The sequence below is a fragment of the Pelobates fuscus genome, chromosome 3 (genome assembly GCF_036172605.1).
Source record: "Pelobates fuscus isolate aPelFus1 chromosome 3, aPelFus1.pri, whole genome shotgun sequence".
In the NCBI taxonomy this organism is placed as follows: Eukaryota; Metazoa; Chordata; class Amphibia; order Anura; family Pelobatidae; genus Pelobates; species Pelobates fuscus.
This window is the reverse complement of record NC_086319.1, coordinates 317,342,182-317,368,101: the sequence shown is the minus strand read 5'-3', so window position 1 is coordinate 317,368,101 and position 25,920 is coordinate 317,342,182. Positions and strand designations below refer to the sequence as shown.

General features: G+C 42.2%; 1 protein-coding gene across 3 annotated transcripts in view; it reads right to left on the bottom strand.

Annotated features, from left to right (window-relative positions):
• Positions 1–25,920, bottom strand: part of WDR93 (WD repeat domain 93) — a 54,139-nt gene that overhangs the window by 23,622 nt on the left and 4,597 nt on the right. For 2 of the 3 annotated variants that reach the window (XM_063445642.1, XM_063445644.1), the window contains exons 2-10: positions 23,596–23,975; positions 22,187–22,388; positions 21,981–22,045; positions 21,810–21,888; positions 16,625–16,746; positions 15,475–15,556; positions 9,571–9,754; positions 1,656–1,723; positions 356–442 (exon numbers count right to left, since the gene is read on the bottom strand). In XM_063445642.1, coding sequence (XP_063301712.1) covers positions 356–442; positions 1,656–1,723; positions 9,571–9,754; positions 15,475–15,556; positions 16,625–16,746; positions 21,810–21,888; positions 21,981–22,045; positions 22,187–22,388; positions 23,596–23,859 — 1,153 coding nt within the window. In that variant the 5' untranslated portion in view covers positions 23,860–23,975. The remainder of the gene's footprint in view (positions 1–355; positions 443–1,655; positions 1,724–9,570; positions 9,755–15,474; positions 15,557–16,624; positions 16,747–21,809; positions 21,889–21,980; positions 22,046–22,186; positions 22,389–23,595; positions 23,976–25,920) is intronic. The other variant, XM_063445643.1, reaches the window with a different exon arrangement.

The window sequence follows — 25,920 nt, the reverse complement described above, 5'->3', positions numbered from 1 at the left end:
TACCAATCCCGTAAAACAGACCTCAAATGCATACTGCCTCCTCTGTAAACAGGTGAGTAAAGCAAAGACAATACAGTATAGCCTTTGAGTTATTATTTCTTAATTTTGGTAAACTTGTAAATTACTTTTTTAATGTGAAGCAGGGATAGAAAGTATAGTGAATATGCACCCAATGACAAATCGATTAATTCATTACATCTAGAATTCCTAAAGGAACTGCATTGATTAATTAATTGATTTCAAATGTATGCTAAACCCTGCCTGTCTGCAGAATTAATTATTGTTCCCCAAAAAAGTAGCAATTACGTGTAGACTCTAAATTGATCTATTCCTGTGCTTCGATTAGATCTATTACCTGACTTATCCTTAGAAGGTGCTCCGAGTAGGTAGAAATAGAGATTATGACAATCATTCCAGTGCACAGTCACGGCATTAGGCATCACTATGAAAAGGAAAAGAGAATATGCAGTCACCGAAATTAGCAATAGTACATTTATCTAGATTTTACAATAACACCATCTAGTGGAGAACAATGTTAATGTGTACCCTTGAGATCATGTACCTACACCACTCTTTTAAAACATGCAACACTGAGAAAATGTCATGTGAAATATAACAGAATAACTCAGTCTGAGGGGACTGACAGAGGGGGGGAGGGGGGGAGGCGTGGGAGGTGCGGGTGGACAGGAAAATGAGCCTCGACGCTGCATTCATTATAGATTGCAGCAGTGCAATCTGGGAACACGTAAGACCACTAAGAAGGGGATTGCAGTAGTCAAAGCGAGAAAGAACAACAGAATGGACCAGCACCTTAGTCGTGTCTGGTGTTAATAGGGGCGGATGCAAGCTATGTTTTTGAGATGGAAGCGTCAGGATTTGGCGATCGACTGGACATGAGAGGTGAAGGAGAGGTCTGAGTCAAAGAGAACACATAGGCAGCGAGCCTGCGAGGTAGAGATGATGGTGGCGCCGTTGACTTGGAGGGAGACAGACACTTGAGGGAGGAAAGACCAGAAGTTCTGTTTCGGACAGGTTGAGTTTAAGGAAGTGGGCAGCCATCCAGTTGGAAATCGCAGAGAAGCAGTCAGAGACACGAGTCAAGATGAGCAGAGAGAGAGAGATCAGGAGTGGACAGGTAGATTTGCGTGTCACCTGCATATAAATGATAATGGAAGCCAAAGGAGCTGATACGTTTACCAAGGAAGGCAGTATAGATGGAGAACAGTAGGGGACCAAGGACAGAACCTTGGGAAACGCCAACAGAGAGGGGTTGGGGAGAAGAGGCAGAGCCAGAGAAAAAAAAATAAAAAATGTACTCATAATGTTTTTAGCAGTTTTGCAGATTGGACTTTACACAGAGATTGAGGAGAAATGCTATATTTTTAAAATGTCTGCAGTTATAAGAAATAGTGCAGATGACAGAAGACCTATTTTCACCATTAACCTATGCAATAAAAATAAGTTAGTATGGTGGTTGAAATGTTCCTTTGCACTGGCTAAGCTCACAAAGTTGATTTCATAAACTGCTGTGCTGCAAAGTGTAGCCATCACTGGCATTTTATTTGACAGGACTTTGGTAAGGGCATACAATATAGTATTACACTTAGACAAAACCATAGAATAAAACATTAGCATCACCAATTATATGCTCATACCTCCAGGGATCCTGTCTAACTCTCCGAGTAATATTTTATTGGACTGGACGAAATGAAATGATACATGCCTGTACAGTAAAAGAGATAAAACAATAATCTGATGACGAATGTTGAACAAAACTGAATCATGAAGGAAATAAAGAAACATGCAGATTTAACAAATTGAAACTAAAATTAACAAATGAGAACACCATTGTTCCATTGAGTATTCCATTAAATCATTTTTTGAAAAATACTATACTGCGACTCTCACATCCTGTCAATCATATCATATCAAAGGCTGATGGGAGATGGAGTCCAAAAAGTGACAGCTTAGGGAGGCTCAAATTCAAACATATTATTTACTGAAATACCATTAGCATGCATCCCAGAATTTCAAATGACTAAAGAGGGACACCTTTATTTTAGGGGGTAAGGCTGGAGGTGTAGGACAGGGGCAGAGCTAGTGACATTTTAGGTTATTTCATCTCCTACTGTCAAATATTAATGTAAGTGAAATTGTAATTTACCATATCAAAGTTTCACAGTTCACACAAACTAATTTGAAACACATTCCTTGTAGCTGAAAGACAGATTATTGTCTTATGGAATTGTGAAGCTCTGTTAACACAACAATAATTTTGGGTTCCATTAAAAGAGAAAAAAAAATTAAAGAATTAAATGAAAGCAAGATTTTGGCACAAATTTAGGACCGTCTGGCCCTTATTAATAGTTACCTGTTGCAATGTAGCCATAGAGAAACTACTGCAAGACATATCATTTTGAACAAGTGGATCGATGCTGATAGTTTATAGGGCTATTCATCAAAGTGGGAATTTCAAAGTGAATTAAGGCAAAATTGCTGAACTGGAAGCCATGCTTTCACTTTGGATATTTTGGCATTAAAATTGAAATTCATGGGGCGTGGCCTAACCTTGAAAGAAGATGGACGCTTAATCCTAGAGCTCTGATCCCCCCACGTGCTAAATCCACTGCCATCTGCATCCCTCACACCGAAAAACACACTGTCACCACCTCGTCCAAAGCCCCAAAACAACCCGCACCTAAATCAAACCTGAGAGAAATGGGTGGAAACAAAAAACAGAGAGATACGAACCCATCTGTGGCCTCCATATTCCGCACGCCGTCAGACCAACGGAGAGCAACCTCCTCACAAGCAGAAGAGGAATCAGGCTCAGAGAGCCTGGACATGACAACAAACCCTGCGGCCCCCATAACCATCGGGGTACTACAGGACATGCTACATCAAGAGACATAAAGGCCCATGTAGCCGCCGAGATAGGACGGCATGTAGCAGGCCTCAAGACAGAAACAGAGGGCCTCAATGCCTGTACAGACCAAGTAGAAACCCGGATCGCATCCATTCATGCCACCACCACAAATCACACCCAGGATATAGCATACCTATACGGCCACATGGCTGCCCTGGAAGACGGCCTGGAAGATCTAAACAATAGGTCCAGGCAAAACAACATCCAAATCCGCGGCCTACCCGAAACCGTCACCATGGAACAACTCTTCCCCAAACATTTTCAAGTCACTGGCCCCAGAACTCACACCTCAGGAGATGGAAATGGACAGGGCCCATAGAGCCCTCCGCCCGCAAAACCTAGGCGCCTCCACCCCAAGAGACGTGATCAGCCGCTTACATTTCTTCAGAACCAAAGAGAAGCTACTAACCCTGGCACGGGACAAACCCCCACGCTACAAAGAAACCCGTCTAACTTTCTTCCAAGACCTGGCTCCTTCCACGCTCAAAAAAAGAAGAGACCTCAAACCTCTGACACTTGCCCTTCAGCAACAAGGCATCAAATATACCTGGGTGAAACCCCTTCAAACTCATGATCAAAAAAGACGATCAAATGCACATCCTTACCTCAGTCTCGGATATGACATCCTTCACAGAGTCCCTAGGGATACAGCTGCTGAAATGGCCCCCTTCCACAAGAACAGAGGAGATTAACGACTACACGACAAACCTAACTCCCTCAGACCGCCCAAGAAGATGAGACTGCCCGCTAACCCGGAGGAGCCCTCCCCCCCCCCCCCCCCCGGGGCGGAACCACAAACTCACCCAGACTCCAGCTCTCCTGACACCTGCCAACGCCGACCATCCCTCCGAGCCACAAGACAAAACATACACGAAGCCCGGAATGAGACCCGAGCAATATACCACAACGCCATAACGGACCCCCCACCTGTATCCAGAAACGGGCTCAGGATGCGACCGCACCCAAACAGCTGCAAATGAGAGGATGGACTAAAAACACCTCGCCCGCCACCTCACCAGAAGTGCTCCCCAAGAAACACCAACGAACTGAACTGGGCACTGCCCACCCGATAACTCGGGACACAATCTAACCAAATCTTATTTTACAGGTGGTGACAAGCACACAGGTACCCCCCTGCACCCAGGACTGGACATCCAACCCCCCTCCCCTTCCCCACAAGACGGACCCCACAGCAGCACACCCCCCCCCCCCCCCCCACGGCCCATGACTGACTTAAAGAGCTGACCCAACTGGACAGTCCTACCACTCCCCCATAACCAAGCAAATACCCTCACAAGACATGCAAGGCACCTACAATCACAAAAGACACCTACAACAACAATCCGGAGAATACCCCAAGTCCAAACCAGGGGAAACTCCCATACCCCTACCTCCCCCAACCGAAAGAAAAGAGCCACAGGACATAAGACACACCAACTCAGACCCCCACTGACCGGACCAGGACACCCCTAAGCACTCCCCCGACCCATGCAAGACGGACGGGAAAACTCCCTCAAAACGAAAATGTTATTTGAATTGAAATGTTCTGAAGTTTATTGTTAATGGTTCACACAAATGGTATACACACAACCCTGATACAACAGGAACCGAGAACATAGAGAGAGACACGCACCCACACACAAGGCTGAAATGTTTTGCATGTTATTTTTTTTAAAAATGTTGTTACCTAATGTTTTCAAATACCTCAGACAAAAGTCGAAAGCACGATCTACCTAAACAGCACACCCACCGGAATACAGACGAAGACAGCAAAAGATACAACTCCAACACCGACAGAGGGACCACGGATGGCACCTTACACCACAGACAGACAACACGACAACGCCGAACCGTGAGTGCAACACCACATCCAGCGCGGGGGGGAGAGGAGTAACAGGAACGTGAAAACTCTTCCTCCTCTTCCCCACCCCCAATTCCCGGGAAACCCGGGAGACACCAACTACACAACAGACCCAAGGTGTAAACACCGCCACCCCCCACTTTACCTGGCAACTACCACATAAGACCAGGATAGACACTCCACAACCCATCCCCCACCCACCTAACTCCCCACCCCCCCACTCCGAGGTCCCACCCCAAGGGAGCGGATGGGCGCCTCAGAGCCCCCCCCAACCCGGTGCCCATACCCAACCCAGAACACTCCCACTAACACAACAACGCCACAACAACACGCACACATGCCAGAATCAATCTCCTGCATATCCATCAACTGCAAGGGACTTAACAACCCAGCTAAGAGACATCAAACACCACGCTGGGCAAACAGAACGTGGGCGGACATAATCCTCCTCCAGGAAACCCACTTTGAGACGAAAAAACCCTTTCCCCTAATTAACAAAAACTACAAACAATGCTACCTAGCAAATTCGCCTCAGGGCAAACAGAACGGCGTAGCCATCCTGGTTCACAAAAAATGCCCGATCGCATTCTCAAAAAGCCTCCCAGATCCCCAAGGAAGATACCTGACCATTACAGGAAACCTCGCCAACCACAAATATGCGATCACTACAGCCTACGCCCTGAACACACCTGAACCAACTTTCTGGACAGCACTACGCATACAACTAAAACTATTCCCCTCACACCACACCATACTGGGAGGAGACCTCAATGCAGTCCTAACCCCATCCATAGACAGACAAAGCTCCGGGAAAAACAAACCATACACACCCCCCACCAGGAAAAACAACAAACTCCTCATAGAGTTCGCAACCCAAACAGGCCTACAAGACATATGGAGACTCCAACACTACACAACCCCGGACTTTACCTTCTGTTCGCACCCACATTCCTCTTACTCCAGAATAGACTTATTCTTAATATCCCCCTCACTAGTGCCCCTCACGCAATCCACCTCAATAGGTTCAATCACCTGGTCCGACCACGCTGAAATCTCCCTCCAAATAGACAAACCCCACGCAGCCAAAGCCTGGTCCTGGAGACTGAACCCCACACTGCTACATAACCCCCAAATCAGACAAACCATCCAACAAGAACTCACAAACTACTTCGAAACCAACACAGGATCGGTCCCATCCACGAACACACTATGGGCAGCCCACAAGGCAACAATCAGAGGAACGATAATTAGCGCAGCCAGCACCAACAGAAAACAAACACTTCAAGAACTGGAACACCACCTGACCTCCCTACGAACGATTGAAGCCAAACACAAACATACACCCTCCCAACCATTGCTGGAACAAATTAAAACCCACCAACAAGCAATAAAAGCCTACATGACTAAAGACTCCCACAAAGCACTACAATGGACTAAACAATTATACTATGAGAAGTCCAACAAGACAGATACCCTCCTTGCATGCAGACTCCGACAAAAATCCCTCCAAAAATGCATAGACAAAATCACTTCACCCAGGGGCCGCACCCACAACGACACCGACCAAATAGCCTCCATATTCGTCAAGTACTTCTCCAAACTATATGACCACAGCCCCAACCACACCCACATACACCCGAATTTAGGTCAGGAAATACACAACTACCTATCGAAAATCCCCCTCCCAACACTAACAAACCAGGAACGGGAATCACTCGCGTCCCCGGTCACTGAAGAAGAAGTAACCTTCACGATAAAGAACACAAAACCCAACAAAAGCCCAGGACCCGATGGCTTCACGGGCCTCTACTACAAAACATTCAGCACCACACTACTACCCCACCTTACCACACTCTGCAACTCAATAATGGAAGGTGAACAGTTACCAACGGAAATGCTCAAAGCTAACATATGCTTAATCCCCAAACCACACAAAACACACCTCAACCCTGGACACTACCGCCCAATATCCCTCCTCAACACAGACATTAAAATCCTCACGAAAACACTGGCCAACAGAATACAACGACTCCTTCCAAAACTCATACACCCAGACCAGGTAGGATTTACCCCCAACCGCCAAGCCTGTGACAACACCAGACGCACAATAGATTTAATATGGAGACTCTACAAAAATTCAATTTCCCCGACACCGTCATTACGGCCCTCACAACCCTATATTCCAACCCTAAAGCGACTCTCCTCCTCCCCAACACTAGCCCACACAAGTTCACAATAAGAAATGGAACGAGGCAGGGTTGCCCGCTCTCCCCACTCCTGTTCGCCTTTTCCCTGGAACCCATCCTCCAACTCATTCGCATCACCCCCGAAATCCAGGGCCTCAAAGTTAGACAGGAAGAATACAAGATCGCAGCATATGCAGACGATATCCTGCTAACCCTCACAGACCCCACTAACTCCCTGCCCCCACTACTCACACTTCTCCAAGAGTACGCCCATCTCTCAGGATACAAACTAAACCTAGATAAAACAGAAGCCCTCCTCCTCAACTTCCCACAACCACTCTTAACCCAAATAGAGCACTCACACCCATTTCAATACAACCAACGAAGCATCCACTACCTAGGGACACACATCCCAGCAGACCTATCCAAAACCTATACACTACACCCCCCTAATCGAACAAGCCCAGTCAGATCTACAAAGATGGCAACCCATGCACATATCCTGGTTGGGCAGAATCGCGTCCATAGTCTGGGATAGAACCAACGCACAACACCCCCTCATAAACTCCCCCTCACCACTCACCCTGATCCTCAGAAACAAGCGCTTCCCTCCCGGCATGACACCACAAGACTATGCACACTACGAGGAAAACGGACTGATTAGACTTAGGGACTTATACCATTCCCAGAACTCCCGCGCACCACACCACTGAACACCTTCGACCACTTTCGCTACCTACAACTACGCAGCTTTCAGAAAGAACCCCAGAACATAAAAACAGCGACCACAAATCTCACACGATTCGAGACAAATTGCCTACAAGCCCCCACACACAAGGGACAAATCTCCCTGATATACTCCCAACTAAACTCCAACTCCCCAGCAGACACGCTCACCTACACGAAGGCCTGGGAAAGAGACATAGGCCCACCAGAGGACCCATCATTCTGGATAAGCATATGGGAGGCAACCGCCTCACTCACCATATGTGTGAATCATAAGGAACAGGCGTACAAAACCATGCTCAGATGGTACCTGACACCCCTGAAACTCAAACAAATGGGGATAGCCCACACAGACACCTGCTGGAAAAAATGCGGAAAACAAGGAACCTACATCCACATGTGGTGGCACTGCCCGCAAAGCTCGCAACTCTGGACTGAGGTTGCCAACCTCACATCCAGAATATTGCATGAAGATATACCTAATAGAACCTAATATGACAAAGGACACGCAAATCACCCTCGACTAGCCAACCAAGATGCGATTACCACCACAAACATAACACAAGCGCAACCAGGACAATACCACCGCCAGACACGACCACTAGGACACTAACCAGTACGCAACAAAACAGACCCTGAGAACATAGGAGACCGCACACCCTACACAACACCAACAACCGACAAACACCACAAAACACCCAGAACACTCCCCACAAACACACTTCTGACCCGAGAGGGCACCCAAGCCCCCACAGGAAAGCAAATACCAGACATAGACCTTAATAGGACAACAACCGCACAACAACTCAGACCCAACAGGAGAGAACCGAGAAACGACCACCAACCCACACAAACTACTACCCTCCACAACACCACCATACAGGGCTATAAAACGGCTACTTCGAGACGGAAACCTGCACCCCACCCCATATCTGAACCCTACCGAACCAAATGACATACGAAGACAAACTGTACAAAGGTAGGACAAAGCGTCCGTTCTGCGCATTGGAGACGAAGTGCACCATCGCTTGCGATACCCATCTCCTTCTCTCCTTTGAACACCCTCAGAAAATCTTCAAAAGTAAGAATAGTAAAAAAGGCACAACACACACACGGTATGAACACACACTTAGGATACAAGGACTATACGGGTTACGAGCAGTACACAAACTACAATATGGAACAGACACACAGACAAAAAAATTAGGGTTATTACAATGTGCATACTGGAATGTTAAACTTGTCTGTTATTTTAAGTTAACTATTGTTTAGTTAAAGAAATTTGAAAAATCCCTTGGCGGATGAAGATAAAAACGACAATACTGTATGTAACGCTATGTCACAGAATGCCTCTCTCATCTCCTTTTTATTATTGTAATGATGTACATGCACATGAATCAATATGTGGCTTCTGCGCATGCCTTCAAACATTATATCACCTCGTACGCCAAGACGGAAAAATAAAGAATTTACAAAAAAAAAAAATTGAAATTCACTTTGAATATGTGATAATTCTCTCTTTGGTGAATAACTCTGTATATAAACACTATGGCAGTAACTTGATAATTAAACTGACTGTTAGCATGCACCAAATATGACTCTACATTAAATCTAATAGCTGGATGTACAGAGAACCAAAATCCTGTGCCATTAAATGGCTGCATTGCACACAGTGTGTACTTCCTTCTATATACAGCAATGTATCATTTTGCAGCACGTCAAGGTTTCTAGTGACTGTAAATCATGTTTTTGTCTTTTCTAATCTTGAAAAGCTTTTATAGGATTATCCAAGGATAGTACATACAGCTACTGTATGAGTTTGAACTGTACAGTGTGTTCTCTGTCTCCCAGCCTCAATCCAGCACTCTTACCTTGACCATTGCCCATCTGTTATATTATGACTCTCCAAATCGAGGTACTTCTGAAACACGTCCCTGAATATTGCTTTTTGTTGATCCCATTGCTGAGCACTGATAATGTGGTTTTGGCCAGTTCCAAACATACTGCAATCTTCACTTTTCTGTACAGACTCCTGAAGATTTCTGAAAGAGCTACCTATTGATAACATCCAAAATATAATTACGTTACGGCTGAAATAGTACGGTAATCCACTGGCAGACAGAATTACGTACACAAATATACATGCCTAGGGCAATTTACTGAACAAAAAAAAAATCTAGTGAGTAGGAAAATAAAATCCAGCATGAATGCTAATATAAAAATGTTACTTCTTCTCAGGGCCACAAAACTCGCCCTAATTTAAATTACTTATTCCCTTGTGAATGTAGGATAGAAGAGCAAAAATTTATGTGTTTCTGAATCATTCCAATTATCAATATGTGATAGCTATCAGTATTCCCAGGTGTTTAACAAAAACACACTGCATATACCTGGGGGAGGGCTATACATTGACAGCACTTACATATTTCAGTGCCAAAATATTGTTCCTTTCCACAGAGTGTGTTGTACTACTATGTTCTCAGGTACTACTTAATATTGACCTCTGTGTATACCCAACACTGCTTGTTTTTTGACCATCCTTTGTTGTCCGTATTGACTTAGATGTATTACAATCATTCTTTCTTGTGGCATCCTAACCTAGGCCAGTCTTAGATTATGGTATTTCCACCTTTTAGGTTGTGTGTGATTCCTTAAGGTCTGGTAATATGGCTTGACTACTCCTGCAGCTAGGGAACCGACCTTTCTACCTGGTGTGCCTAACAATATCCCTTATGATTCAGTGCAAATGTTGCCTAGTGCTCTGAACAAGAACTGTTTTTCAGTAGAAATTTTAATTTGTCAGTCTATATAACCTTTCCCAATCTCTAATCCTTTCATTCTTGTGTTCTTATTTAAAAGGAAGGGTCTTTTGTTGCTATACATCAATTTCAATATTCACTGCATTCAAAAACACCATTCTGCATACAACCATTTGTGGTCTTTCTGGTAAAAATTCTGTCCAGTGTCCTGTGACATCTTATATTAACAATGTATCTTGGCCAGATAGGCGGGATGTTTTGGTAATATAAACTGGTTTATTGTAGCAAGCTATATAGACTGGCACTCGTTTTACTTATTACACTCACTTTATTAACTGGATCCCATTTAACCACTAAGACAGCTCGTTAAGTGGAATTTGGGATTATTAGCAAATATATTTCACAATCTCTTAGGATAGGATCTATGAGCTAGCCTGAATTATTAATGTGCTATCACTTAGGAGAAAACCTCAGGAACAAGCCTCCACAATGTTGTGTTTACATAAACACATAGGTTTTCATTCATGGAAAAGACATCAATAAAGTTGCATTATTCATTAGGGAACAGCACACACACAAAAATACAGGTTTCAATTTCACACGGCTACTTAAAATCTCCTGTCTCAACAAAAAAATATGGGGATTCAGTTCCACCATAGGGCCATATGATTGAACTGAATCCCCATATTTGTTTGGCATGTGAAATTTAAACCTGTATTTTTGTGTGTGTGTTGTTTCTTAATCTGTATTTTGTATACATTTTTGGTCTCTATGGCAGCACTATTGCTAAGAAATGCATGTTCCGATTGAGTCCCCAATTCCCTTTTTTATCCCCAAAGTTCCATTATTGACTGCAATGGAATCTACCTCATTGTATATGATATTTTTTAACATGCCCCTTTGTATCCCTTCTTAATTATATTAGTTGATAGAAATAAAATCTACGGTAAGGCTGTATTTTGCTGTGGTAGCTCATCAAGTTCGATAATCACTTTTGCACATGAATAAGTCAGTTCACTGTAATTTGTTATTTTAATTCTCTCATTAACAAGGTGTTTTGCCAACACAACTGTCACTTGCACGATGAGAGGGTACTGTATGCAAATATCATGCACCCCTTAACTCTCAGTTTCCTTAACCACTTCGATTAACACTCAGTTTCCAAAGCACAAAGTCTCCCTTACCCCTAAATCACATTTAAACCTTGAGTATGGGTGCACTGCGGTACCCCGTGTCATTACAGAACTGTATATTTCAATGTAGCTGGTGCTATAATGACAATTGAGATAATAAATGGTGCGACAATTATCAGGCCAATATTATACTTTAGTTCCCAGTTTTTATTATAATTGCTAAGAATCCAACATTCGACTTAACCCCTTAAGGACACATGACATGTGTGACATGTCATGTTTCCCTTTTATTCAAGAAGTTTGGTCCTTAAGGGGTTAATGAGTTGTCTTCGTGATTAAAAGGGATCCAATTAGTGAAATGAGTGTAAAGGGCAAAAGGAGTGTCAGCCTATACAACCTATTAAAATAAATCAGTGTAAATTACAAAAACATCCTGCTTATCTTGCCAAGATACCTTGTTAATATTAAAAAAGGTCCCAGGACACTGGAAAGAATTCTAACCACAAAGACCACAAATGGTGTTTTTGAACGCAGTAAATATTGAAACTGATGTATAGCAAAAAAAGATCCTTCCTCTCAAATAAGAACACAAGGATGAAAGGATTAGAAAGATTGGGAAATGTTAAATAGACTGACAAATTAAAATGTCTACTGAAGCACATATTTTTTAGATTACTAATTGTTGGTTTATTTACACATAACACAAAAAGAATCAGACATTAAACAACTGCATATGCAAAAATAGGAGTTAATTCAATATACTGAGAGACGTAATTAATATAACTGTGTATGTGTTCCTTCACTACAGTGTGACAAATGTGCTGAGAACTCATTGCCCAATGTGCATTAATGTTCTAATCTATTCACAATGCGGTTTTCTCACCAGGTTCATACGCAGAAATAAGACAAAGTCTGTTAATGAAACATACTATAGGCTGCCACCATGTTTACTCACTTTATTTATAAGCCATGGAGTCCTCTTAGACCCCATTTAATCACCATGACAACCTCATTAAGTTCCATATGAGTTTATCAGCAAATATATTTCAACATCTATTAGAATAGGCTAGCCTGAATTATTAATGTGCTGTGCTGTCTTAGGAGAATACTTCCCAAATGGTTAATTTCATGAGAAAATCACAGAAAGCTTGCACTATTGGTGGGAAATGAATCTACCTCACAGTGTGATGTATTAAGACATGTGTGTTACTACAGTGGTCTTGACAATGTGGCATTTGGTTGGTGTGAAGCTCCTATTGGGTCCGTCTTTAGATCAGTCACATATTCTCTCAGGAACATGAACACATGCTAATGGGTGAAGTAGGATTATACTTGAAAATTAAAGTTATTGGAGAACTCCATTCACAAAAAATACTTTAGCTTGCTGAAAAGCTTTCTGTGTGAAGAGTCTGTCCTCTTTTTTCATTTTACAAAAAGCACAGATTTCAAAACAAATTGGCATTTTTATAAATTAAGATTGTTACACCCCCCTGGCTGTCAATCAGACAACGGGTCCTGTTACTTCCAGGTTGGTTAGCCCAGAGCAGCTAAACTCAGGAGGCAGAAATTGCCCAGAGCACCTGCCTTGCATAGATTTCTCACTGAACTGTATTGGAATGTCTGTGATTGGACAGCCACAGATAATCTGGGTGCGGTTAGAAGTGGAGGGATTGCAAAGGCTGCAGACAAGAGAAATGCAGCTTTTGACAGCTGTTTTTCTATTTACCCCGAATTCAAAAAATGTACAATCAAATGCATGCATGTTTTTTTATTGTGGGCATATCTACTAAACTGATTTTTTTATTTTTATTTTTGGTCAGTGTCCCTTCAAGGTTAGGGTTAAAATTAAGGTTAGTAATTTAGAGTTTTGTTTTACATGGACAATCTAGACCATGAGTAGTCAACCTGGTCACTACCGCACACTAGTGGGTGGTTTGGAATTTCAGGTGGGTGGTGGTGGGTTCTGCAGAAAATGCCTGGTGGGCCTTGATGGCCCTTACCAAGGCCGGGAGGGGAGACCCTTTCATTTCCCCTGCCGGCCCATGCAGAGCCACCCTTGCTGTAAGTTCGCTCGGGCTGGTGAGGCGATCAAAGATCTCCCTCACCAGCCTGCTGGCACTTAGTTCTAGCAGAGAGAGAGAAGGGACTGGGAGGCTCTGTGTTCCTCCTGCGAGCAGGCTGGTCGGAGCATTGCCATGAGTTTCCATGGCAACGCTCCGATACAGTGCTGTGCTCGCAGGAGGACAGGAGAGTCAGCCTTTAGCCGGAGGAGCTGTAGGCTAAAGTGAACATGCCACCACTGGACCACCAGGGCTTGCAGCATGATGTCACCACTCGCTGGTAAAAGGTAAGAAGTAGGGAAGGGGAGACATTTAACACACCTACACACAGCATAGACCGTATGCACCCTTCACACACACAAACACACTATACCCCTCACGCACAGACTTCCACCTTCACACACACAGACTGCCCCCTCACATACACTGCATCCCTCATACATAGTACAACCCTACCACTAACCCTAGCCCTACCCCTAGTAGGGGTAGGGTTAGATTCCGGTCATCATTCCCTCAGTTTTTCCTCCCTCTCCTGTTTTGCCACTTTTCAGAAATCCAAAGCACTTCCGAAATACTGCACTTTGTCAATTCTGTTCAGTTCGGCACTTCCGAAATACAGCACTTCGGCACTTCGGTTCAGTTAGGTAATTCCGAAATTCAGCACTTCGGAAATTCGGACATTTGGAAGCATCCGAATGTCCGAATTGCCAAAATTCGGCCGAATTTAAATTCGGAACGAAACGAATTGCACATGTCTACAGTACAGGTGGTGGGGAGCAGTTCTTGGCAGACCAAGATGAGAAGTTAAATCATTCTATAAAATTTTGTCTGCTATGAGGTTGTGGTTATAGTGCTTGAAGTGTTTTCCTCTAAACACTGAACTCTAAGTGGGCTTAAATGAGTGGTGTAGTGCACTCCTTAATCATAACTATTCGAATAATACTTACATTCTTTACGTTGCAGGACCTTGCCCAGTAGCCCTCTTCAGTCCCTGCATGTTCAGGTCACCAAGTGATCAAGTAACAGATCTCAACAGGCAACTTACTTGGCACTTATGCATGGTAGCTAAAGGGAAACTATAGGCTAGGAATATAAAATTGTAACCTAAATTACCCCCCCAATGTGGCTGACACCGGGTACATAATGTGCATGTGCGGCCAGCACCACGATCACATTAGGACAACCCCGTAAGGAAAGTATTGAATCCATTGTAAAAAAAATTTAATCAATGCTTTCCCATAGGGGGTTTTAGCTGACGCAGGATGTCCAGCATCAGTTAGGCAGCCAAAAGTCTCCTAAAGAACCAGAAGCACCTCTAATGGCTGTCTGGTAGACAGTCACTAGAGGTGGAGTTAACCCTGCAATGTAAGTATTTCAGTTTATCAATAACTGAAATAATTACAATTGCAGGGTTAAACGGACAGGGACACTGGACCCAGACCACATTAATGAGCTGAAGTGGTCTGGGTGCCTTTAGTGTCCCTTTAACCCCTTAAGGACACATGACGTGTGTGACACGTCATTATTCCATTTTATTCCAGAAGTTTGGTCCTTAAGGGGTTAATCAATACATGTATGATCAGAGACAGATACAAACCACTGACTGTAATGAACTTTTCCTTTTTATACTACACAACAGATTAAAAAAACACAAAAACTTATTACAGATGGATATGTGGATTGACAGGAAGATAGACGGCAATATAGAATATACGTGCATATTATAAATAATATATCTTGTCGTTGAAATATTGAAGAATTTAATTAAATCATATGAAATCACGCTTTATTCAAATACATTTTCACACCAATTCTCTAATTACCTGTGAGTGGTTTAGGAGGTTTAATCTTCAATGTAAGAGTCGGTGGTGTGAACTTTGTTTCAACACTTGGTGTATTAACCAACTTTAATACAAAATGAAGAGAGAATGAGCAAATGAGAAGAAGTTCTAAAATATGTAATCTCAATTTGTTACAGAAATCTAGCATAATTATTAAAAGATAAAATAATAAATTAACTGCAGCATGAGGTACGGGGATTGACATAGCCCCCGCAGTAACAAAAAGTCAGAGTTTTCGAACTTCATGAGTAGTCTCTAATTCAGCACATTTAGTGCAAATCCCCAATTTCACCCCTGGATTGGATTTAGTAAATATCTGAATTTCACTTACAGGAAAAACTGGAAATATTAACCAAATGATGTAAATGTCAGGTTAATTCAGCATTTAAAGGGATACTACAGTGCTAGGAATACAAAGTTGTATTCCTAGCACTGTAGCTTCCTCTCGCATCCCCCCTGCATTGTAAGGGTTAATAGACATATAAGTTGTATTCCTAGCACTATATCTCCCTTCCAACCCACTCGCAGTGTAAGGTTATTAATGGTTAACCAAGGGTTTTGTACCTGATTCTAGTGCCAATCTCCCTTTGTGCCAGGTCGGCACTCCACCCCCTTCCGACGCCACCTGACGCGCATGCACAGTGAACACCGCAAAAGCATTAGGCCCTTGGCATCGGAAAGCACTGCTGCAATGTTTTCCTATGGGGATTTGACTGACACTGGATGTCCTCATGCATATCGTGAGGACGTCCAGTCATTTAGGCGACCAGAAGTCACTTATCAAGCAGGAAGTGTCTCTAGTGGCTGTCTGATTGACAGTCACTTAAGGCAGTCTTAACCATGCAAGGTAATTATTGCAGTTTATCAATAACTGCAATAATAAAAATAGCAGAGTTAAGGGGACAGGGTCACTGCACCCAGACCAATTCAATGAGCTGAAGTGGTCCGGGTGCCTAAAGTGTCCCTTTCATTCACTCAGATATCCTCATACGTTCACAGAATTATAACTATTTTATTATTGTGATTCAGGAAGATATGCACTGTTACAATACGTCACACACATCAGGTTACATAAATGATAAAAAAGAATATAGACTGCGCTCATGTCTTGACAAGGCATATGGTAACTCACTGGTAAGGTAGGAGTTGATGATGGCGCTTCAGTTGGTGGCAATGAAATCTGGGAGCTTTCAAGTTCTTTCAACCAGGAATCCTTGGGCATTCTGTATATTTCCAACCAACATTCATGGTTGCCTGTGTTGAGAAAAAGTTCTAAGCAACTGAGAACAGACAAAATCATTTTAAGGTACCTAGAGTAAAACGTACAACGGTATTTACTAAAGTGAGAATTCTAAGTGAATTTCAAATTTAAGGCCAGAATAGCCGAAGTGAGAGCACAGCTCTAGAATTTTTCTAGTTCAGCTATTTTGACCTTAAATTTTTAATTCATTGGGAATTCTCACTTTAGTGAATAACCTTGATAGCATTACATCTAGTCATATCACATCTCCTGATAACAGAGTACCTTAACATTTTTATAAGAAATTAAAAAGAGGTGATGAGATGTGACAGAGAGGTGAACAACAATGTACATAACTGTTAGTAGGTAAGTGGTTAAAGCAGATGAAGGGCAATTTGTGGAAAACTACATTGAGAGAAAAAAAAAATGAAGTCCACCATTCCTGAGTATTTGTTTAGATTTAGGGCCTCCCCTATAATTAAAAAAAAAAGAGAAGTTACACTTACCTTTCTTCCAGCACTGAGATAGACTCTTGACCACAGCCCATCCAACAACCTCAAAGTCACCAAGCTTCATAACGTACAAGCAATCCAATACTCTCAAAAAGAAGCACTCAATGCTATACCATTTATTCAGGGGATGTAGACACAATGCCTCAATGTCCTAAACCTGAATTCAGTTTTATCATGTTCTGAAAAATTAGCATTCTTATAAATACCCTTAGTAACAACTCTCGGCTGTCAAGCAGACAACCAGAGGGTTTTCTGCCTCACTCATCTTGAGCAGAAATGAGTGCTTCTCATACAAAAAGATTGGTTTCAATGCATTTCTTTGCTAAACAGTGTTGATATATTGTAGTGATTGTCACACACGCACCATGATGTCACAACGCTTTCAATGTAAAATAAGAAACCTATTTAGAGTATCCTTTAAATAAGAGGAGAAGCAGCATAATAGGGGAATGGGGAGCATTAAATAAGGGCAGAGACTACATGTCAGAGGGATAGGGTACCGGTAAGTTAAGTGAATGGGGAGACAGGATTGACCAGAAGCACACAGACAAAAATGGTAGAACAATGAAAGGATGGTGGAGAACACTGTAGATTAAGGGGTGCATTAAAATCAGGCACAGCAAATAGGGATTATGGCAGGCTTTAAATAGTCAAATTATAGGTTAAGGCAAGGGTGTTCAACCTTTGGCACTCCAGATATTGTGGACTACATCTCCCCTGATGCTTTGCCAACATTATGGCTGGAATCATTAAGCAAGATGTGAGATGTAGTCCACAACATTTGTAATGCCAAAGGTTTCCTACCCACGGGTTATGGTATGGACTATGGAAAATTTGTGGGCACATTGCTACTCCTGCAGTAACAGCCCTGGTCTGTTCAGCTACACCTGCAGTAACAGCCCTGGTCTGTTCAGCTACACCTGCAGTAACAGCCCTGGTCTGTTCAGCTACACCTGCAGTAACAGCCCTGGTCTGTTCAGCTACACCTGCAGTAACAGCCCTGGTCTGTTCAGCTACACCTGCAGTAACAGCCCTGGTCTGTTCAGCTACACCTGCAGTAACAGCCCTGGTCTGTTCAGCTACACCTGCCGTAACAGCCCTGGTCTGTTCAGCTACACCTGCCGTAACAGCCCTGGTCTGTTTAGCTACACCTGCCGTAACAGCCCTGGTCTGTTTAGCTACACCTGCCGTAACAGCCCTGGTCTGTTTAGCTACACCTGCCGTAACAGCCCTGGTCTGTTTAGCTACACCTGCCGTAACAGCCCTGGTCTGTTCAGCTACACCTGCCGTAACAGCCCTGGTCTGTTCAGCTACACCTGCCGTAACAGCTCTGGTCTGTTCAGTTACAGCTGCCGTAACAGCTCTGGTCTGTTCAGTTACACCTGCCGTAACAGCCCTGGTCTGTTTAGCTACACCTGCCGTAACAGCCCTGGTCTGTTTAGCTACACCTGCCGTAACAGCCCTGGTCTGTTCAGCTACACCTGCCGTAACAGCCCTGGTCTGTTCAGTTACAGCTGCAGTAACAGCTCTGGTCTGTTCAGCTACAGCTGCAGTAACAGCCCTGGTCTGTTCAGCTACACCTGCCGTAACAGCCCTGGTCTGTTCAGCTACACCTGCCGTTCAGTTACAGCTGCAGTAGTGACTCTTTTCCATTACATTACAACTACAGCAGCAGCTGTGATCCATCTGAATACAGGTTGGTCTTTGTCTGAGTGGCAGTAAAAGGCTGTGCAGGATCATCCATACATAAGGCCCTGCAGTACAAAAAAAGCAACAGCAAAGATCCGTGTAACAGAAGCAGCAGCAAACAACCTGTAATGCCGGATATAACAACTGCAGCAGCAAGGGCAATGATCTATTTATCTATTTACAGAGGCAGCAGGTGCCCTGATCCACCTGACCACTGCAGCAGTAGCAGCCCTTATCCATATGACTACATCTGTAGGAGTAGCCCTGATCTGTTCAACTACTGCTGAAGCAGCCTTTCAGGCCCTGCAGTAACTACACAACTGCTGCAATGACAACAATCTGAATGACAACAGAAGCAAAGGCAGCAGCGGTGATTCATACCCCTGCAGCTGCAGTAAACTCTTACCCATTCAGGGTAAGCAACAGCACCAATGCATAGTTGCTGCAGTACAATGGAATAATGGCAATGATTTATACAACGTCAGCAACGATCAACCTTCATACAGGCTTAGTAAACAGGGGCCAAATGGTTTTCTACAAAGGCAAACTCCATATTCTGCTGGTATGGACCATCTGTGGCTAGTCCCTGAAAATGGTGCTGCAGTCTCACACAGAGCAATCACAACAGCAAGCAAGTTAGGCTGAGAAGCAGTCGGTCAGATAATAGTAGAATCTGACCCAACATAAAATGTGAAATAAAAAAAATAAAAAATTTAAATCAATACACTTTATTTAGAAAAAATATATCATTAAAGGAACACTATAGTCACCTAAATTACTTTAGCTAAATAAAGCAGTTTTAGTGTATAGATCATTCCCCTGCAATTTCACTGCTCAATTCACTGTCATTGAGGAGTTAAATCACTTTGTTTCTGTTTATGCAGCCCTAGCCACACCTCCCCTGGCTATGATTGACAGAGCCTGCATGAAAAAAAAAACTGGTTTCACTTTCAAACAGATGTAATTTACCTTAAATAATTGTATCTCAATCTCTAAATTGAACTTTAATCACATACAGGAGGCTCTTGCAGGGTCTAGCAATATATTAACATAGCAGGGGATAAGAAAATCTTAATTAAACAGAACTTGCAATAAAGAAAGCCTAAATAGGGCTCTCTTTACAGGAAGTGTTTATGGAAGGCTGTGCAAGTCACATGCAGGGAGGTGTGGCTAGGGTTCATAAACAAATGGATTTAACTCCTAAATGGTAGAGGATTGAGCAGTGAGGCTGCAGGGGCATGTTCTATACACCATAACTGCTTCATTAAGCTAAAGTTGTTCCGGTGACTATAGTGTCCCTTTAAATGTAATAAACTGTTATAAAATAAGAAGTGAGAGCAGTTGCCCTTTACCCTTACTTCCCATTTTATAAGATGAAGGAGTACTGCATACCCAAACATGCCGGGAAGAATTCCATGAAAAATAAGCTTGGGCAAACATTTGGCAGACCAGCAGAGAAGATTATATAGTTTTTAGACAGATAGTAAGAGGAAAAGTGGCAGAGAAGAAATGGAATGTCGATATCAATACAACTATGGAAAATGAAAGTAAAAGACAAATATGGCAAAACAGAATGCTATAACTATGCTGACTGTCTCATGTCAGCATTCCAACATAATTATCCTTTTCAGTAGCATTAATGTAGCGTGAAGTGATTATAGTACTTAGACTAACCCTTTAAGCCCCACAATAGTATTTTCATTTCGATTTATAAGAATTTAACTTGTATGGTCCACTTAGATACACAGCGATGACCAATGTATTTTGTTGATTACTATCGCCCTCTTGTGGCCAGCATCTTTATTATTCTAGTTGGCCTCAAATTATATACAATGGTAAAACCTGATACAGGCAACCCCACTTTTAAGTACACAATGGGACCAAAGCATGTATGTAAAATGAAAATCTAGATAAAGTGAAGCAATAACTTCCCAATGTATGTACTGCATTGCAATAGTCATTTACAGGCATAACTGATATAAATAATGCATTGACAGTGTTAGTATGCCAGGTTGTTAAGCATGGTTTATGAAGAACAATTGTTGAAGGGATTTGTCTCCAATAGGTCAGATCTCTCATGAAAGCCATTGTGAGAAGACATGTGAGGTATTGCAAGTCTTCTGGCATTTGAGGAGGGTTACAAATGTTTGCGTGTGGAGATGTATTGATTTTGGCACTATGTAAGCTTTATAGTGGTTAAATCCATAGATTTTAAATTTGTAACAGTAATCTAATACACTCACATTGTATAGAGTTTTATATCAATAAAACATCAATTTGTTGTCTTTTAAAATGCTAGAATTTGCATGGTTTCTTCTCTTAAATCCCATCTATTAAGACAAGATCTTAACATCTACCCCTCCCTTTTTTAGATGCATTCGTACACTGGAATTTTTTTTTTTTTCTTAACTGGGCAAATGTCTTGCAGAGTTAAATGAGCAAGAGAAAAAAAAACATGTCCTGTGACTTTAAAACATATTCAGTGAGTCACCCTTGTGTGTTGGTAGAGGCCTGCCCTGAAACTGCAGAGCTGCTCCGGGCGAGAATAGAACCTTCCATTTCCTGTTCCCCCGCTGACAGAAGAGGTGCGGGAATGTCCGCACTCGCGAGGCACTTTACGTTCACTCGCAGGTATGTCCGTACTCGCGAGAGTACGTAAAGTGAGGGAGTACGCAAAGCAGGGCATGCCTGTACATATTCACATAGAGTGCTTTCTAATGCAGAGAGCAGAACTTAATATGGTTTATTTGATAAACAGAGGATTGGAATGAATTTAAAATTTCAGGCCAAAATAGCTACAGCTCTCAGCTGGTTATTGTACAAATTGGCTATTTTGGCCTAAATGTTCTCAGGCCACTTAAAACTAACAAAATTACCTTCCAGAAAAACTGCAGCATATTCTCCTCCTTCAGCAATCTCAAAATGTATACAGTTAGTGCGCTTGCTTAAATCCTCCTGCAGGGTTAACAACAGTGGAAGTAAACCAGTATAAATATACTGTGAGTATATTGTTATTATAGAGCACACAACAACAGAGAATTACTCACTGGTACATTGATGATTTTCAAAAGATTGAGCTTGTCCTCCGCAAGAATCAAAAGGCGTCCAATGCCTGGACCAGCAAAAAAATTATAAATGTTGAAATAAACTCTAAGACATAAAGAACAACCATACACTAAAAACCATACAGAAAAAATAAACAGTTTTCTCAAGTTATTTAACATTCTTTTAGTATCACTGGATAAATTATTACCCATGTCATCCACAGCGGCGATGAGATACATTTCATTTTTCACATGGCAAACATCGAGACTACAGATCTCTACGTTTGGTTCTTCCCATCCACAAATCCATTGCAAGTCAGATACTCGGTAAACAGCTACTCCTTCAGACAGGCCAACAAATATATATGTTCCCGATTTCCCAGAAGCAATGCAGTTAACCCTTCTGGTCATCTATTGGAAATAAGAATATATGTTGCATATATGTATATGATAACTAGACGTAATTACAAGCAAAAATGTACGAATAACTGAAATAAAAATGATCTAGACTGAAGCTCACAAGCTCTTATTTTTCGCCATTTAAAAAAAAAATTGATTTAAAGGACCATGTTTCTATTCCTAACACTTAAGGGTTCTACTAACTGTTTCGGTTAATGCCCCAGCAATTCTGGAACCCCTGAGAAGAGGAGAGGGACCCGTTAGAAGTGTCCCTCTCCACCATATGAGCATCCCCAGGCTGTTCAACAACCTAGGCTACAAAAGGTACTGTGAAAGTTATTCACTTTGTAGCCCTTGCCACACCTCAATGCTTTCCTATAAGGGATTTCACTGTGATTCAGGGAATCTAGAGTCCATTAGCATCCTGGAAGAGCCTCTAGTGCCTGTCTGATTGACAGACATAGGAGGCAGTCTAATTCCTGCAAAGTTATCATTGCAGTTTCTCAAAAACTGCAATGATTTACACTGGAGGACTACATGGGACAAGGACATTGCACCCTGATCACTTCAATGAGATGAAGTGGTCTGGGTGACTATAGTGTCCTTTTAAAAATGTCTGATGTTCGAACACTTCTTATTTCTCTAGAATGGTGTTTCCCTCATGTACCTCTCCTATCACTTTTCATTACATGCTCAGGGTTAAGGAACATGAGACATTGCACCCAGACCACTTTGATGAGCTGAAGTGGACTGGAAACCTACAGTCTCCCTTTAACTTATAAATGGCAGGGAATTGTGCAGTGAGACTGCAGGGCATGATTTATACACAAAAACGGCTTCATTAAGCTAAAGTTGTTTTGGTGACTATAGTGTCTCGTTAACCGATTAAATAATAAAACATACAATTTTAATTTTGTTTCATGTGATTTCATGAAGATTTGGCAGCCTTCTGCTTTTGAATGAAGCCAACTTTGAATTTTACGGCTAATGTTAACATTACATGTCATTTCTAGTGGAACTATAGTTATCTGAGTTTGACTCATTTCTTTTCCAAAATGAACCCATAAGTTAAATCAGTGATTCTAAAAGTCTAATATATCCAAATGGAATAATGATTGCAAAGTGAATAAAAGTCTCCGTTCAATGAAAAACTCCAAAAAATGGAACTGGAACAAAATCAAACCATGACAGATCCACTTCAGTCTAAGTGATTAATTACATGAATTTCAGCATTTGGCTCATGGATGAGGATTTTCGTCTTGAGTTTTTCTGCCTCTCGGTTCTGTTCATTGATTGTGATTATTTCCCAGGCTTGGTCAATCAGCAGATCCAACTCTCTGTCAATCATGCGATAAGGCTGTGGTAAGTAATCAAGGGCTTTGTCTGGGTCTTTAAGAAAATAATCTTCTTCATCGTCAACAGACCAGTCTTTTTCAGAACCTGGAGGAATTTCTAAGGGACCTTTCCTAATGTACACTGGCATATTGTTGGTTTCCTTAGAACTGTAGACAGAGACAATGGAGAATGGAGGTCTTGTTTTTTTCTTTTATTTCCACATCATTCCTTTATACGTTCCCCTAGAACAATGCACACATTTGTCTGGAATTTGAGAAAGAAGAAATATGTATACACTTCCAAAAATACCCACTATAATATATAAACATCGCATTTCATATTATAACTGATTAGGCACTGTAAAGCTGGTTAAATGTTTCCAGTTCATGTGACATGGAATGTGTCATCTGGTTTTTATCAGCAGACCCCGCAGTAGTCTTGATTAAAAACATTGCATTTCAGACATTGACTCTAAACCAGGGGTTGTGGTGCTATATAGCACGTGTGGCATTTGTTGAGCTGCACCCATTAGCATCTCCTCATAGAAATGCATTAGCTCAAAGCAGGGCCGGCCCGTCCATAGGACAGACTGGGGCAATGGACCCAGGTGGCACTTTAACAGCATTTTGCCGCCTCTGCTGCTGCATAGATACGCAACGAGGCAGCTCTCTAATCTGATCCATCGGTGAGTACCAGACACCAGGAGGGGGGCCCAGCCCCTCCAGCATTCTACCCTGGAGGAGAGAGCCTCCGGTCTGCAGCTCTGCTGGGTGTGAGCTGCAGACCATGTAATGGAAGGCTTGAGTGCTCCCACAGCATTGCCGCTGGTTACCACGGTCACGCTCTGGCCAGAGAGCCATTCCACTGGACCACAAGGGAAAGTAGTAAATACAAAAAATGAGATGAAGCAGTAAATAACTGGACAGAAAAATTAGGGGTTAACCCATAGAATGAACTAGTAAACCAAAAACAAAAAAACAAACTGTCCAGTGACCACACAGTATGATAAAAATTAACTTTTAATCAAAGCAAAATATAAAAAGAGCAGGAAAGATACCTGGCTCTAGACAAACACCATGAGAAAAAAAGATTAACGAGGGAGAGCAGAGTGGACCATAATAAGTCACAATGTTCTTAAAGGTGTCTCTACCTGCCTGTAATAAATCACCTTCCCAGGGTACAAACAAGCCCAATGTTGCTAAACTGTGAAATACAGTGTGTCTGTAACCATGGGAGAGTGTATATATCAGTACAATGTATCCAAATTAATGGTACATAGACAGACTATTAGCTGAGTAAATGTTGGATCTGACGATAACTAGTATCAAAATACTGAGTATCAAATAGCTAATTAGAATGTAATAAGACCTCAGCTGTATGCCTGAGGTAAAAAAAGGAATAGAGACAACAAAAATGAAATAAAATAAATATAAATAGGTGGCTCATAAGGTGTCTCTACCTTCCTGTAATAAATCACTTTCCCAGGGTACAAGCAAGCCCAATGTTGCTAAACCGTGAATTACAGTGTATGTATCGATACTATGTGACCAAACTAATGGTACATAGACAGACTATTAGCAATATAAGTGATTAGGTCTAACGACAGATGGTGTCCAGATACTGAGTATCAAATAGCTAAATAGAATGTAGCAAAACCTCAGTTGTATGCCTGAGGTACACAAGGAGTAGAGACAGCAGAAAATAAAATAAAATAGATTAAATAGATAGCTCCAAAACACATGTGTGTGATAGAGAGAAAATATATATCACTGAAGTCTAATTGCTGTACAGTTAATAAAATTAACTGAAAAAATAAACAGCTAAATAGTGGGTATATACAAATCTCATAGCCCTATAAGGGTAGTAGGCTGAGCTGGCCGAAACAAGGAATAGTTAGCTGGCTGGAAATCCCTGCTACAGCCTAGAAATAGGTACAATATCAGCAAGTGTGCACAGCTAGGACGTACCCAAAGAAATAGTGTTAAAGGTCCTCACGATTCTAAGCTTGCTAGATAATCACGTCTATCTGTCTAAGAACGCTGATTAGTAGCTAGAGTCCCTGAATCCCGGACCTGTAAGGAGCATTTAGCTGAAGAACCTAAATCAATTCTAAGTTTCTATCTAGTGTTCAGAAAGTCTACGTCTAGCTAAATCAAGGTGGCTAAGCTTGCAACGAGGAGCTACACGAGAGAAAGCCCCGACGCGCGTT